The sequence below is a fragment of the Loxodonta africana genome, chromosome 12 (assembly GCF_030014295.1).
Source record: "Loxodonta africana isolate mLoxAfr1 chromosome 12, mLoxAfr1.hap2, whole genome shotgun sequence".
Taxonomy (NCBI): Eukaryota; Metazoa; Chordata; class Mammalia; order Proboscidea; family Elephantidae; genus Loxodonta; species Loxodonta africana.
The window spans coordinates 42,134,767-42,151,502 of NC_087353.1; the positions used below are offsets into that span (position 1 = coordinate 42,134,767).

The window sequence follows — 16,736 nt, forward strand, 5'->3', positions numbered from 1 at the left end:
ATTAAGTCTGGTCTTAAGAGAATTTGGGGTCTGCATCCCAACAAGCTAATCTTTTGATCTTTGTTATCAGAAGCTGATACTGAAAGTTGGTGCCACAACAGCGATTATACAGGATAAAGTTCAATTATGACACTCTTGCGATGTTTATGGAAAGGAAGCTTTGAGATTAATGTGGTTTTTAACAAGTAATTAACTACCCTGAGGTGATAGGTAGATAGAATACTTGAGTATTGTTTTTGTTGAGTTATTTAAAAATAAAAGACAGACCTGGAGGAAGGGATTCCCTAACCAGCGGAGATGATGTTAACTTAATCCCAAAGATGTTAATCATGCTGATCATATGAACTATTGATTTTTAACTATGCTTATGCTTATTCGTGAGAGGAGGTGTGGGAATATCTGAGTCTTACATTTATAGTACAGAAATCCTTTTGAGGCCAGGCTTCTAGGAGAAGAATCATGTGGAACTTGACTCTTAACGGCCTGTAGGTACTATCAAGGCTTTCTGATAGAAATTGTTCCCATTGTTTGGTATGGTGGGTTTCGACCCTAGGGGTCTGCTGATTCCCATTTGAAAAATAATTTTTTTTTATACTTTTAATGAGATGTGATTGAAGTACAACAGACTGCACCTGTTTATAGTATACCATATGATTGGTTTTGGCATATGTATGCAGTTGTGAAACCATTGAGATAACATTTTCAACTTCCCCAGGAGTTCTTTTGTATCCCATTGCAATCCATTCCTCTCTCCACTCCTGTCCTCAGGTACCATTGACCTGTTTTCTGTCACTGTCTAGTCATTTGCATGTTTCTAGGATTTTATGTAAATGAAATCATACAGTATGTTCTCTTTCCTGACTCATTTCTTTCACTCAGAGTAATTTTGAGGTTGCATTTATCAATAGTATGTTCCTTTTTGTTGCTGAGTAGAATTCCCTTGTGAAGGTGGCGCTGGTGTGGTATCTGACCTCCTTTAGCTTCTCAAGGGTGAAGGAGAATCAAGATCAGTGGCCCAAGGCTGATTCCTATGAGGTGGAAGTTAGACATGCCTCCTCTGTCTGCCATCTTTACTAATTCTGACACCAACTGCCCCTCCCACCACACTCTGCTTCTCTGCTGGTTTTGATAATTCATTGCAGTGGCCACACAGAACTCACAAACCATACTCATGATTATGGGGTTCATTAGGGAAGAATAGGTTACAATTCAGGCTCAGGAACACTCAAGGATACAGTTCTTCCAGCAGGACAGCCTCTTTCCAGCCGTGCTCGCAGGGACGCCTCCCCCTGGTGCTAGGCCTCTGCCCAGAGGCACTCAGCTTTCTCTCTCCATGGGCTGGGAAGCCCACTGTGCCATCTCCTGCTGCTGGGTCTCTGCTGCCTCTCTTTCTCAGCGTCTTCAGGGTTGTAGCTTGTGCTCTTTTATGATCTCCCGCTTCCAGGAGCTTCTCAGCGCAGGAATCCTGGGTCGAAAGGATGTGCTGGCTCCTGGCTGTTCTTCCATGGTGGTGGTGGGATTCTCTTTTCTGCCTTTGGGATGGCTCATTTCAAGTCCGACAGGATGGCAAAACTAACCAGTCTTGGTGGGCCACAATAACCCTATCACATAGTCCTGCGAGTCACTTGAGTGAGAGTTAGAAGACCATGGCTAGAAAGGCCACACAAAAGTGATCCACCGTACCACACATCCCTACTCAGGGATATACCATAATTTGTTTAGTCATTCATCTTTTGATGGACATTTGAGTTATTTTCATTTTTTGGCTATTACAAGTAAAGCTGCTCTGAACATTCATGTACAAGTCTTTGTGTGGACAAATTGTTTTTATTTCTTTTGGTAAATGCCTAAAACAGACAAAGAAAGCTGTTGCCATCAAGTTCGTTTGACTCTTGGTGGCTCCATCTGTTACAGAGTAGAGCTGCTCCATAGGGTTCTCTTGGCTGTAATCTTTACAGAAGTAGATTGCCAGGCCTGTCTTGCAAGGAGCCTCTAGATGGGTTTGAACTGCCAACCTTTCAGCTAGTAGCTGAGCGCGCCTTAAGGCTGTATTAATCTTTGTAAAATATTTAGTGCTGTTTTATGTGTGTACTGGTTTTTAATTTACTGCAATGGCATTATTAGCGATCTTGTTCTTTTTTTTTTTTTTTTTTTTGCCATTTAGCACCACGCTTTTCAGTTATGTTCATCTCTTTGTAAAATTTGTTTATTGCTTCTAACTACTACATGATATTCCATAGTAAGCATTTACCACATTTTGCATATATAATTTTCCTAAGAGTGATTATCTTTGTTACATCTAGCTCTCAGCTAATGCAAACACATCTCTATCTTTGATTTTTATCAACTCTGTCTCTAAAATGTTATCTTGAACATGCCACTTCTCATCATCTCCGTTATAAAGCCTTAGTTCAAGCTTCCTTATCTCTTATTCATACTATCACAACAACCTGCTCTTCTCCCTTCCTTCATTCTTGCCCCACAGGCCATCTTCCATAGAGTAACCAGAGTGATCTTTCTGAACTGTATATCTAAAGCAGGCCTCACACAGATACTTAGTTGGAAAAGGAGGTCCCAGGGGCCCATGGACCACACTTTGAGATGTTTCTTCCCTGATGCAAGACAGAAATTTGAATTTTGACATATCACCTCTGTTAACCCCTCTTAGTACCAAAATCTCTACCCTCTCCTCCTCAACAGCCGACGACGCCCCATTCCCTCAACTGCCTGACTCCTTTAAGTCATGACAGTGAAATAATAAAATAAGGTAGATGAAAGGTAAAATAATAAGAAGACTATCAAGACTTTCCTGAGGCACCTAGAAGAATGCCTGACACTTTGTAGTTACTGAATAATATTTATTGACTGACACTGAGTAGTCTTAAGTTTGGGAGTTGGGGTTCAGCCGTATCCCAGAATTCTCTGGCCAGCTTAACCCAGAAAAGATAGCACCCTTCCTTTACCTGTGGGAAGTAAGTGTCATGTTGTCTAAAATATGACAGTACAGTGCTGGCATCAGGATTTAGGGAGGAGGTAAGGAAGATGGATCAGACTAAGGCCTTCATACCATTCTTTTTCTTCTGTATTCTCAGGGATTCCCTTCAGTTACTGTCCCTCTGTCAGAGAAATGGGGGGGCCTGGGTATAGCTGGTTGCAGATCTAGGGGTCTTCTGAAGAGTCACAGAACACCCCTATTACTTTACCTAGTTTTTTTAGCTGAATCCAGGAAGGAATGCCTGTTTGGGCTGCAAAGTGATCATTTATATGAACTGCTTATCCTTTCTGATAACTGTTAAGTATAGTAATAATTTTATGTGTTGTATTAGATTAATTATCATAGTTATTATGAGATTACAACCTAAATTCTGTTTTTATTACCAGGCTAATTAGTTTTTTGCACAGGTAACTAAATTATCATCTTACAAATTAATTAACAGAAACTTTGCTTCAGACTCTCCTTTGAGGTGTATATCTTGTGTCATACTAGTAACAGAACCCCGTGCTCCATAAAGGATAATAGTTTCCAGTACACTATCCCTCACGATGACTCCTTAAGTGGTTCATCATCTGCCTCTTCATGTGAACCAGTGAGTGAGTTTCCAGCATCCTTCCGAAAATCTACCTACTTGAAGATGAGAAGGATCAAGTCAGCTACTACTTCCCATGTTGAAGGTATTAGTGTCTTATTCCAAATACAGAGCGCTCTTTAAAGTTACATTTTGAGATAGCTGTTGTAAAAGGCTGTTAAAGTATTAAATGCCACCGTTGTGCTTCTCATTAATGATTAAAAATTTTTGAAGGTGTTAGGCCCTTACATACTGTTAGCTTCAGGAACTGTCTCTTCATCTTACAGAGTGAAATTCTGCTGATCTTACTCCCTTATACGTAGAATCAGCCTTTTCTCTTCATAGGATTTAAACTTCTTTCCTGTTACTCTAGTTTGTTCCTCTGTTAAAGGTTTAGAGGCTGGCATAAGGGTTATTCTGGGTAGAATATTCTTGGTGGTCATAGTCTCAAGGGTCTTTGTTAATGGCAGTCCCCTATCTTCAACAATTTTGATTCTTTTGCTTCAGTGTTGGCCTCACATCAAGATTTAAAAAAGCACACTGCCTGAAAGCCCTTTATTATCCATTTGGGGCTATTTGAGATGAAGGGAATGAAGAGATTGAATCATTTAATGAAACATTGTACCAATTTCCTTACAAATGTCAGAAACATTCTGTTGACTTTGAGGCCTCTGTTTACTAGGACCTTTCCCTTTGATGGTGTTGTGAATGATGTTTTGAAGGCAGGTCCAGATGTTCATTTATAAACCATATTAAGGTTTTGTTTTGTTTTTATATATGGTATTTCAGGGTCAGGTGGAACACCAACCAAAGGAAAAAGGAAACCCAGGCAGGAAGAAGATGAAGACTGTCGAGAATTTCCTCAGAAGAAGCATAAGCTTTATGGTAAGGGAATAACTTTGTTATTTTTTTCCTTGGGTGACTGGCTTTCTTCTTTGAGGGTGAAGAGGCAGGAGACCTTAGGTTTGGGCCCTTGAAAGAATTTTGAACTCCTTGAATTTTGCAGGAAGGAATGGTCTTCATCTTGCCTTATTTTACCTTTTCACTGCTACGACTTAAGTTAGTGAGTCAGTTGAGGAAATGGGGCATTGGGTATTGAGAAAAAGGAGAGGGAGGAGATTTTGGTACTTAGAGAGGGAATAGTAGAGGTGATATGTTGGGCTTCAAGTTTCTGTTTTGTGTCAGGGAGGAAACAACGGCCTAAAACTCAGCAGAACCCCAGATCCCAGACTCGTCGCATTCGAAAGGAACCACCAGCTTATGCAGCAGGTATGCTTTCTGGTAGAAGCTTTGTGGGATCTAGTTCTCTCCCTCTGATTTTTTTGTAGTCTGTGAATGAGTGATGGACAAAAGCAAATCTTTAAGGAGGCAGTTATGAAGGACATGGATTTGGAAGTCAAGCAGACCTTTGTTTAGCTTTTGGCTCTTTATTAACTTTCTGACCTTGCTCAATTTAACTTCCTCAAGCCTCAGTTTCCCGGTCTATGTTGTTGTGTGCCATTTAGTTGATTCTGACTCATAGCAACCCTATAGGACAGAGCAGAACTTCCCCATAGGGTTTCCAAGGCTGTAGTCTGTATGGAAACAGACTGCCACATCTTTCTCCCGGGGAGGCCACTCTTGGGTACAAATAGCCCATCTTTTGGTTAGCGGCCAAGCACTTAACCACTGTGCTACCAGAGTTCCTTTTCCCTGTCTATAAATAAGGATAAGGGTTCCCAAGGATAATAAAGGCAGTCAGGATTGTTGTGAAAATTAAATGGGATAAAAATATTTTGAATAGTCTCAGGCACATAGGAAACACTCAACATGCCGGCTGTTACATGTATCAGCATCCCATTGTTATACCCTGCTGTGAAAAGTGTTGTGTCGTTCTTTAGGACACTTAGCCTTGGAGTGGTTCGCTGGTGGTTTTTATCGTGGGGAAATGAGTAAGGGTTTCAGAAATGCTTCACTGTCTGAAAAAAAAAAGATTATTTCTAGAGTTATGCACAGCAAGAGTCTATTATTTATTGTCTATCAGGAAGAGGAAAACCATTTTACGATATGTTTCATAAGATCTAGGATTGTGTTTTTTGTTTCTGCGAATTACCTGTATACTGCAGATGACGAAGTATTCCTTTCTCTCTTTTGTAGGCAGTTTGGAAGAGCAATGGTACTTAGAAATTGTGGATAAGGGCAGTGTCTCCTGTCCTACCTGCCAGTCAGTGGGGAGGAAAACCATAGAAGGTTTAAAGAAACACATGGAAAACTGCAGACAGGTTAGGATCTATAACTGTTAGGAGCTTTTACCCAAAGTTTAGACCTCTAGTACTGTGTCAGGTATGCTGATTACAGTAGGTAAGAGGCAACATTATATAATAAAGAAACCATGGGCTTTCGAGTCTTACAGTTTTAGATTTGAATTCTCATTCAGTCTCTTAGTTGTGTCATTAAGTTTTTTTTGTGTGTGAACCTTGGTTTCCTCTTTTATAAAAGGGAGAAAAAATAATAGCTACCTTTTGTGGTATATGTGAAGATAAGAAAGAAATAATACATGCCAAGTGCCTAGCCATTTCTTGGCAAATATTGACAGTAGATAGTAGTTCTTACTGTTTTAAAATGAGTTGCCTTTACTTCTCTGCCCTTGAGGACATGACACTGACCTTGTGGAATTTTGAGATTCATAGAATATTGAGTCTGGGAAGTTAAGGAGACACAAACTGAGAGAATTTTAAGTAGAGCTTTATAATGTCTGGCTCTCTTGATCAACAGCCTGGCATTGATCAGCATTTTTTGTCTTTTAGGAAATGTTTACCTGTCATCATTGTGGGAAACAGCTTCGTTCACTGGCAGGGATGAAGTATCATGTCATGGCAAATCATAACAGTTTGGTAAGCATGTCTTTAGTCCTCTGTGAGCCTCTGTGGTGTTTGGTCTTTTACTTAGGTGAGTGGAGGTGGCTAAGGGTTTGGGACTTTATAGGAATGTAAGAAGACACTTTTGGTAGAAGAGTTATGGATACTGAAATCTCTTTGGTGGAATCCATAGGTAATTGCGTGTTTAACTTAGCCCCAAAGGGTCATATCTTGTGAAGTAGAGACACAGAACTCGTATTTCCATTGCATTCACTTCTGGTCTGCCTAGGAGAAGATGGAGAAAGCCAAGCGTCAGATAACAGACTTCATGGGCATCAGCTTAGCTGCTAGCCCAGTCCTTGATTCTAATATGATACAATTTTTTTTCTGTATCTGTCTTTCTCATGAATTACCTGCATTGTGTGCTTCCCTTGCTTTCTAGCCCATTTTGAAGACTGGAGGTGAACTAGATGAGCCGAGTGAGAGGGAACGACTCCGAACAGTTCTAAAGAGACTAGGAAAGATCAGGTGCATGCGTGAGGTAAGAGCCCAAGGCCAGTAACTCCCCCCTGGAGTTTCAGGTCAATGTCTTTCTGTTCTCTTTTCTGTTTTTCGGAAACCCTGGTGGCGTAGTGGTTAAGCGCTATGGCTGCTAACCAAGAGATCGGCAGTTCAAATCCGCCAGGCGCTCCTTGGAAACTCTATGGAGCAGTTCTACTCTGTCCTATAGAGTCGCTATGAGTTGGAATCAACTCGATGGCAGTGGTTTGGTTTCTGTTTTTCCTTCAACTCCCTTGAGGCCTCCTATTTTTGTGCCATCTTATGGCATAAGGCTGGCTTCTGCTTTTCTAGGTCTCCTGAACTCATTAATAGTTCTTTATTTCTTTTTTATCTCCAAAAATTTATTTTTATCTCCTTTTCCTTTTGTGCAAAGGGATTTCTTTACCATCCTTTCTTTAGTGTGACGAAGAGGATCCTGTTAACCTCACTGTGATGAGCTTTAATGTTGCTACATATTTGATACTGGGGTGGGGTTGGCTCATAGAACAAGGAGGAAATTCTGTCACAGAGTATGTGCCCAGTTATAGTTTATTGAATGCCAGCTAAACTGAGTGAATATCATCAATAGGACGGCCATTGAACCAGGGACAAGGAAGCATTGTGCCAGTGGGAAATGTAGGCAAGAGTCTTGTGATATCAGAGAGTCTGTTTATATGATGTGGAGATGAGTGCTTTGTGGCAGTTTAGAAATTTAAGGATCATGTTAAAAGATGTAAGATTATAGTTCAGGCCTCTCTCCTGTGTTTAGAGTTGCTCTAGTAGCTTCACCAGCATCATGGGATATATGTACCATGTCAGAAAATGTGGCAAAGGGGCTGCAGAGCTGGAGAAGATGACCCTGAAATGTCATCACTGTGGGAAGCCGTATAGATCGAAGGCTGGTCTTGCGTATCACCTGAGGTCAGAGCATGGTCCTGTGAGTACTGACTACTTTCCAGACCCTGTTCGGGGATGTACTCTGTGGTGACTGCTTACTCCTGTATCTTCCCATGTATTCTTGGTTCCTCATTTGTGTCCCCTTTTAATCTTTGAATGCTTTTGTTTTCTCTTCCTTGTTCTTCTCTTATTTCTGCCTTTTGAACATTATTAGAGGAATAAAAGTTCAGTCTGTGGTCTGGGACCAAAGTAAACAGTATATTTTTAAAGCTCAAGGTACGCCCCCGCCCCCCACTAGAATTTTTGTGGGAATCTGCCTCACCTATCCCTCTTTTCCAGATTTTTTTTTTTTTCTGTCTTGACTCTTTTTCCTGATTACATTTCCAGGCTCCTCCACCGCATCTTCTTTTTTTTTTTTTTGAATATCCATCACTACCACCCACTGGCGTTAAGCCAATTCTGACTCATAGCGACCCCTTAGGGTTTCCAAGGCCGTAAATCTTTCAGGAAGCAGACCACTACATCTTTTCTCCTGTGGAGCTGTTGGTTTCTAACCACCAATCTTTTGGTTAGCAGTCGATTACTTTAACCACCGCACCACCAGGGCTCCTTTTTTTACATATGTAATTTCTTTTAGAGTCAAGTTAATTAAGGTATAATTTACCTATGTAATATTCACCCTTTTTAGTGTATGTTATAGGAGCTGACAATCACAGCTGTGTAACGACCACCACGACCAAAGTATAGAACAATTTGATCATGGCCCCAAATTCCAGTCACCTCCCAAAATTCTCTTTGTGTCACTTCACCCTCCTCCAAGCCCCTGGAATTATATAGTTTATAGTTCTTCGAATCTGGCTTCTTGCATTTAGCATAATGCATTTGAGATTCATCCACGTGTTGCACGTATCATTAGTTGATTCCACGTTATATCTGAGTAGTACGGTATTGGAGGCCTGGTGGCGTAGTGGTTAAGAGCTTGGCTTCTAAACAATAGGCCAGCAGTTTGAATCCACCAGCTGCTGCTCCTTGGAAATCCTATGGGGCAGTTCTGCTCTGTCCTGTAGAGTCACTATGCGTTGGAATCAACTCGATGGCAGTGGGTCTTTTTTTTTTTTTCTTAGTTTAGCACAGTATTCCATTGTATGGCTGTTTCACAGTTTATCCATGTACCAGCTGAACATTTAGATTGTTTCCAGTTTTTGGCAATTCTAGATAAAGCCGCTATAAACAGTCACTTAAAGTTTTTGTGTGAAAATAAATTTTAATTTCTCCTGGGTAAATACTTTAGAATGGGATTGCTGGGTCATATGGTAAATGAATGTTTAACTTTGTAAGGAACTGTCAGGCTGTGCCAAATTCCCACCAGAAAAACAGAATTCCATTTGCTCTGTGTTCTTGTCGGCCCTTGGTATTGTCAGCTTTTTTTTTTTTTTTTTAATGTTTTTAAGAGTAGAAATTTTTAATTTTGATAATGTTCAATTTATCTTTTGTTTTCTTTTATGGATATGCTTTTGTTGTTGTACCTAAGAAATCTTTGCCTAACCCAATGCATTACTTTTTATTGGTGCTGTAACAAATCACCACAAACTTAGTGGCTTAAAACCACACACGTTTATTATCTCACAGTTCTTTAGGTCAGAAGCCCAGATGCAACATGGCTTAGCTGGTTCCTTTGCTCAGAGTCTTACCAGGCTGAAATGAAAGTGTTGGCAGGGCTGCCTTACTTTCTGGAGGCTCTAGGAAAGAATCTATTTCCTGGCTCATTCAAATCATTTAAGAATTCAGTACTATATACTTGTAGGACCTCATTTATTTGTAGGCTGGGAGTTGTTCTCAGCTTCCAGAGGCCGCCCATCTTCCCTGGCTTGTACTCCCCTTCATCTTTAAAGCCAGCAACCACCAGTTGAGTCTCTGATGCTTCCCATCTCTTCTGCCTTTCTTCCACTGCATCGCTCTTATTTAGAGTCAACTGATTATGGACTTTAATTATACCTATAAAACACCTTCAAAGTAATACCTAGATTAGTATTTGATTAAATAACTGGCAGCTGAAAGCATCACATTCGGGATCACAAACATTTTCTCCCATGATTTCTCCTAGAACTTTTATAGTTTTGGGTTTTACATTTAGGGCTATGATCCATTTTGTGTTACTTTCTGTACATGGTGTGAGGTGTGGGTTAAGGTTAATTTTTTGTGTGTGCGTATGACTTTAACGGCCTTTCTTTTTCTAACGGCAGATTTTATCCTAAGAAGTTTTTTTATTAGTAAAATATGTATGAATACATTGAAACTTGCTGTTTGTGGTTTGCAAGCCAATAAATTACCCCTTTTGATATATGAGCAGGAAGAACAGCCATCTATTACAGACTCTGACTGAAGCCACTTATCAGGCCTGTTTTTTACTGTTTCTCACTCTTGTAGATCTCCTTCTTCCCAGAGTCAGGACAGCCAGAATGCTTAAAGGATATGAGCCTGGAGTCAAAGAGTGGGGGCCGAGTTCAAAGGCGTTCTGCCAAGATTGCTGTGTACCACCTTCAGGAGCTGGCCACAGCAGAACTGGCCAGAGAATGGCCGAAGAGAAAGGTACTTCAGGACCTGGTACCTGATGATCGGAAGGTAAGGTAGAAGCTTGTATTAATTTTTGAACCATTATGTATAATACTGTGCTTACTGCATACAGAAAAGTAAATACACTTGAATGAGTATATGATAAGAAATATTTTTCTTCTTTATCCTTGGAGATGGAGTATGTCTGATCCAGCTTCACTGTTTGGATTCAGGTAGGTCCAGGAAAAACCATTTTTCAGTTCTTGCTTTAAATCTGAACTACTTACAGCGGGAGCCCGAATTCATAGATTTGTGTTTTTGCTTTAGTCTTTGTCCATTGTGTTTCTACTTTGTTAGTTCATACGGAGTAATTTTTTTTTTTTTTTTTAATTGTGCTTTAAGTGAAAATTTACAATTCAGGTCAGCTTCTCATACAAAAACTTATACACACATTGTTATATGACCCTAGTTGCCCTCCCTACAATGTGAGCACACTCTTTTTCTCTACCCTGTATTTCCATGTCCATTCAACCAGCTCTTGGCCCCGTCTGCCTTCTCATCTCGGCTCCAGACAGGAGCTGCCCACATAGTCTTGTGTGTCTTATTTGAGCTAAGAAGTACACTCCTCACCAGTATTGTTTTATGTCTGAAAGTCCAGTCTAATCTTTGTCTGAAGAGTTGGCTTCGGGAATGGTTTCAGTTCTGGGCTAATAGACAGTCTGGGAGCCATGATCTTGGGGTCCCTCCAGTCTCAGTCAGACCATTAAGTCCGATCTTTTTACTAGAATTTGAGGTCTGCATCCCACTTTTTTCCTGCTCCATCAGGGATTCTCTGTTGGATTCCCTGTCAGGGCAGTCATTGTTGGTAGCCAGGCACCATTTAGTTCCTCTGGTCTCAGGCTGATGGAGTCTCTGGTTTATGTGGCCCGTTCTTTTTCCTGTGCTCATATTTACCTTGTGTCATTGGTGTTCTTCATTCTCCTTTGCTCCAGGTGGGTTGAGACCAATTGATGAATGTTAGATGGCCATTTGCTAACTTTTAAGACCCCAGACGCCACTCACGAAAGTGGGGTGCAGAAAGTTTTCTTAATACCCTTTGTTTTGCCAGTTGACCTAGATGTCCCCTGAAACCATGGTCCCCAAACCCCTGCTCCTGCCACTCTGTCCGTCGAAGTATATTTAGGAAACTTCTTAGCTTTTGGATTAGTCCAGTTGTGTTGACTCCCCCTGTATTCTGTGTTGTCCTTCCCTTCCTCTAAGATAATTCTTGTCTACCATCTAATTGGTGAGTACCCTACTTTCTCCCTCCCCACACTCGTAACCATCAAATAATGTTTTCTTCTGGGTTTAAACCTTTTCTTGAGTTCTTAATGATAGTGGTCTCATACAATATTTGTCCTTTTGCCACTAATTTCACTCAGTATCATGCCTTCCAGATTCATATGGAGTAATTTTTATCTAGGTAATTGGTTTCAGTTTGGCTTGGGAGCAACAGAGTTCCCCTGCCTCCCCATTTGTTCCCCAATAAAAGATTATGCAGAATACCAGTATATAAATAAAAATGGAGTTGCTCTGCATAGCTGGAGTAGTGAGCCCAAAATCATGTTTCCTTGGCCTTCTCGATACTATTATCTTTTTCCTAGGTGGCCCCAAGCATACTTCTGAGGGGTACAGAACTCAGTTTGAGAGCCCTTGGTCTAGAATAGATTATAGGAGAGAAGGAGCATTATTTGGCCAAGAGGAGACAAGAAGTATATGACTACAGGGTAGTTAAGGGAAGGAGTGGGGGAATATGCAGTAAGGGCTAAAATCAGAGCTAAGACCTGTTACCTTTCCAGGGTGTCAAGAAGAATAATTTAGGTTTGGCCTAGGGCTTTGATCCACATAAAAGGAATGTTGTATCTTATGAGAAGAAATGTCAGATCTTAGAAGTTAACAGTCATTTCTTACATGACTTACAAATCAGTCCTGCTGTCCAAGGAGCGGGATCCTGTTCTTTAATATCAAAGCGTCCTTTCTTACTTCAGACCTGTTTCTACACTTCTTTCCTGCCGTAGGAGCCCTGATGGGGCGACCGTTAAGAGCTGTGGCTGCTGACCAAAAGGTTGGCAGTTTGAATCTACCAGCTGCCCCTTGGAAACCCTGTGGATCAGTTCTACTCTGTCCTATAGGGTTGCTGTGAAGTGGAATCAACTCGATGGCGATGGGTTTGGTTTTTGTTTCCTCCCATAGGCTAAGCATATGGTTAACACAATTCAGTGTAAATGTGGATCTTGCACAGTGATCTGTATCTTGTGACATGGCAGCCAAGTTGCTTTCACTGTGCTTGGCACATGGCACATGGCACATGGTAGGGAATTCTAAATAGTTTTTGTTAACTCATTGATAAAGTTTGACAGTTTTATCTAGCAGAGAATTTCCTAAAATTATGAAGCAGTTTTATATTTTTGGCAGTATATGGGTCAAAGGCATTAATTAATTTATTGTGGTTAACATATCTACAAAACATTTGCCAATTTAACATTTCTACATGTATAATTCATTGACAATATTATTTTTTAAGTGTAGAAATTTAATTTTTTTGAATAGATAATATATTCTGTGGTTCAAAAATCAAAATGTTAATAGACACTGAGGTAACTCACTCCCACCCGTCCTTGTTCTTATTGTCCCCATGGATAACCATTCTTAATGGTTTCTTGTATAATCCTTCTATTGTCTCTTTTTTTGTTGTTGTTCTGTTGGAAAAAGTTACTATTTTTGAAAAATAATATTTTAGTGTGTTTCCAGTGAAGGTTTACACAGCAGTTTAGATTCCCATTCAACAATTTCTATGTAACGTGTTCAGTGACATTGGGTACATTCTTCACAGTGTGTGAGCATTCTCAGTATTTCCATTCTGGTTGTTCTGTTTCCTTTAGTCTAGTTTCCCTGCCCCCTGACATTCTCATCTTTGTTTTAAAGTAATTGTTGACCATTTGGTCTCATATAGATGATTTTTTAATGGAGCACAGTATTCATAGATGATATTCTTTATTTTGTGATCCAGTCTGTTATTTGGCTAAAAAGTAACCTCAAGGGGTAGTTTTGGTTCAGGGTTTAAAGAGTATCTCAGGGTAAGAACCTAGGGGAATCCTCTAGTCTCAGCCAATCCAGTAAGTTTTTTTTGTTAGGAATTTGAGGTCCTGTTTCACGTTTTTCTCCCATTCTGTGAGGGTACATCTGTTGTGGCCCTGATCAGAACTGTTCGTAGTGGTAACTGGGTACCATCTAGTTCTTCTGGTCTCAGAGTAGATGAGGCTGTGGTTCATGTAGACTATTAGTCCTTTGAGACCAGTAGTTTTATCTTAGATAGCCACTTGCAAGCTTTTAAGACCCCAGACACTACTCACCAAACTAAGGTGTAGAATGTAAACTTTATAAATTATGCCAAATGACTGAGATGCCCCACTTCCACTGATATATATTTTTTTAATTAAAAAAAAAATGTTTTTTTTATTGTGCTTTAAGTGAAAATTTACAAATCAACTCAGTCTCTCACACAAAAACTTATGTACACTTTGCGACATACTCCCAATTGCTCTCCCCCTAATGAGACAGCCGGCTCCCTCCCTCCACTCTCTCTTCTCGTGTCCATTTCGCCAGCTTCTAACCCCCTCTACCCTCTCATCTCCCCTCCAGGCAGGAGATGCCAACATAGTCTCAAGTGTCCACCTGATCCAAGAAGCTCACTGCTCACCAGCATCCCTCTCCAACCCATTGTCCAGTCTAATCCGTGTCTGAAGAGTTGGCTTTGGGAATGGTTCCTGACCTGGGCCAACAGAAGGTCTGGGGGCCACGACCACCAGGGTCCTTCTAGTCTCAGTCAGACCATTAAGTCTGGTCATTTTATGAGAATTTGGGGTCTGCATCCCACTGCTCTCCTGCTGCTCCCTCAGGGGTTCCCCGTTGTGGCCCCTGTCAGGGCAGCCATCGGTTGTAGCCAGGCACCATCTAGTTCTTCTGGTCTCAGGATGATGCAGTCGCTGGTTCATGTGGCCCTTTCTGTCTCTTGGGCTCGTAATCACCTGTGTCCTTGGTGTTCTTCATTCTCCTTTGATCCAGGTGGGTTGAGACCAATTGATGCATCTTGGATGGCTGCTTGCTAGCGTTTAAGACCCCAGCTGCCACTCTTCAAAGTGGGATGCAGAATGTTTTGTTAATAGATTTTATTATGCCAATTGACTTAGATGTCCCCTGAAACCATGGTCCCCAGACTCCTACCGCTGCTATGCTGGCCTTTGAAGCATTCAGTTTATTCAGGAAACTTCTTTGCTTTTGGTTTAGTCCAATTGTGCTGACCTCCCCTGTACTGTGTGCTATCTTTCCCTTCACCTAAAGTAGTTCTTATCTACTATCTAATTTCCACTGATGTTTTTTTTTTTAATTAACTTTTATTAAGTTTCAAGTGAACATTTACAAATCCAGTCAGTCTGTCACATGTAAGTTTACATACATCTTACTCCCTTCTCCCACTTGCTATCCCCCTATTGAGCCAGCCCTTTCAGTCTCTCGTTTCATGCCAATTTTGCCATCTTCCCTCTCTCTCTATTTTCCCATCCCCCTTCCAGTCAAGAGTTGCCAACACAATCTCAAGTGTCCACCTGATTTAATTAGCTCACTCTTCATCAGCATCTCTCTCCCCTCTGCTGACCAGTCCCTTTCATGTCTGATGAGTTGTCTTCGGGGATGGTTCCTGTCCTGTGCCAACAGAAGGTCTGGGGAGCATTGCCGCCGGGATTCCTTTAGTCGCAGTCAGACCATTAAGTATGGTCTTTTTATGAGAATTTGGGGTCTGCATCCCACTGATCTCCTGCTCCCTCAGGAGTTCTGTGTTGTGCTCCCTGTCAGGGCAGTCATCGATAGTGGCCGGGCACCAACTAGTTCTTCTGGTCTCAGGATGATGTAGGTCTCTGGTTCATGTGGCCCTTTCTGTCTCTTGGGTTCTTAGTTGTCGTGTGAGCTTGGTGTTCTTCATTTTCCTTTGCTCCAGGTGGGTTGAGACCAATTGATGCATCTTATTAGATGGCCGCTTGTTAGCATTTAAGACCCCAGACGCCACATTTCAAAGTGGGATGCAGAATGATTTCATACTAGAATTATTTTGCCAATTGACTTAGAAGTCCCCTCAAACCATGTTCCCCAGACCCCCGCCCCTGCTCCGCTGACCTTTGAAGCATTCATTTTATCCCAGAAACCTCTTTGCTTTTAGTCCAGTCCAATTGGGCTGACGTTCCTTGTATTGAGTGTTGTCTTTCCCTTCACCCAAAGCAGTTCATATCTACTGATTGATCAATAAAAAACCCTCTCCCTCCCTCCCTCCCTCCCCCGCTTCGTAACCACAAAAGTATGTGTTCTTCTCACTTTTTTCTATTTCTCAAGATCTTATAATAGTGGTCTTATACAATATTTGTCCTTTTGCCTCTGACTCATTTCGCTCAGCATGCCTTCCAGATTCCTCCATGTTATGAAATGTTTCAGAGATTCGTCACTGTTCTTTATCTATGCGTAGTATTCCATTGTGTGAATATACCACAATTTATTTACCCATTCATCCGTCGATGGACACCTTGGTTGCTTCCAGCTTTTTGCTATTGTAAACAGAGCTGCAATAAACATGGGTGTGCATATTCCACTGATATTTTTGATGCAAATACAAGCATAATGAATACATACTTAAAAAAAAAACAACAAATTTATTTTGAAATAATTTTAGAACAGGTGCAAAGATAGTACAGAGTTTTCATAAGCTATTTAATCAGCTTCTCCTAATGCCAGTATCTTACATAACCACACCAGAGAAAATGACTGTAACCAGGAAATTATTTACCATACTATTAACTAGCCCACAGACCTTACTTGAATTTTTTCAGGTTTCCTACTGATTTCTAGTCCAGGATTCAATTCAAGATCTCACATTTTATTTTGTTATTATATCTCTTTAGTCTTCTCCAACCTGTTATAGTTCCCAGTCTTTGTCTTTTGTGTCCTTGATGCTTTTAAAGAGGACTGGCTGGTTATTTAAGGAGTCTTGATGACACTGTGATTAAAGTGTTTGGCTGCTAACTGAGAGATCAGTGGTTTGAGCTCCCCAGCCACTCTGTGGGAGGAAGATGTGGCAGCCTGCTTCTGTAAAGATTTACAGCCTCGGGCAGTTCTGTTCTGTCCTATAGGGTCATTAGGAGTTGGAATTGACTTGAGGGCATTGGGTTTGGTTTGGTGGCTGGTTACTTTGTAAAACCTCCCTTCTTATGTGTTTGATGTTTTCTCATGATTAAATTGAGGGTTATAGGTTTTTGGCAAG

The 16,736-nt window shown here is 40.9% G+C and overlaps 1 protein-coding gene across 4 annotated transcripts in view; it reads left to right on the forward strand.

Moving 5' to 3' along the window:
* The window catches only part of ZNF512 (zinc finger protein 512), a 58,375-nt gene that overhangs the window by 23,304 nt on the left and 18,335 nt on the right, over nucleotides 1-16,736 (forward strand). For 2 of the 4 annotated variants that reach the window (XM_023550547.2, XM_010592001.3), the window contains 8 exons: nucleotides 3,488-3,672; nucleotides 4,356-4,451; nucleotides 4,752-4,835; nucleotides 5,703-5,827; nucleotides 6,353-6,439; nucleotides 6,846-6,944; nucleotides 7,713-7,880; nucleotides 10,268-10,462. In XM_023550547.2, the coding sequence (XP_023406315.1) occupies nucleotides 3,633-3,672; nucleotides 4,356-4,451; nucleotides 4,752-4,835; nucleotides 5,703-5,827; nucleotides 6,353-6,439; nucleotides 6,846-6,944; nucleotides 7,713-7,880; nucleotides 10,268-10,462 (894 nt within the window). In that variant the 5' untranslated portion in view covers nucleotides 3,488-3,632. Of the gene's footprint in view, nucleotides 1-3,451; nucleotides 3,673-4,355; nucleotides 4,452-4,751; nucleotides 4,836-5,702; nucleotides 5,828-6,352; nucleotides 6,440-6,845; nucleotides 6,945-7,712; nucleotides 7,881-10,267; nucleotides 10,463-16,736 lie in introns of all 4 variants that reach the window. The other 2 variants (XM_064295160.1, XM_064295161.1) reach the window with 2 other exon arrangements.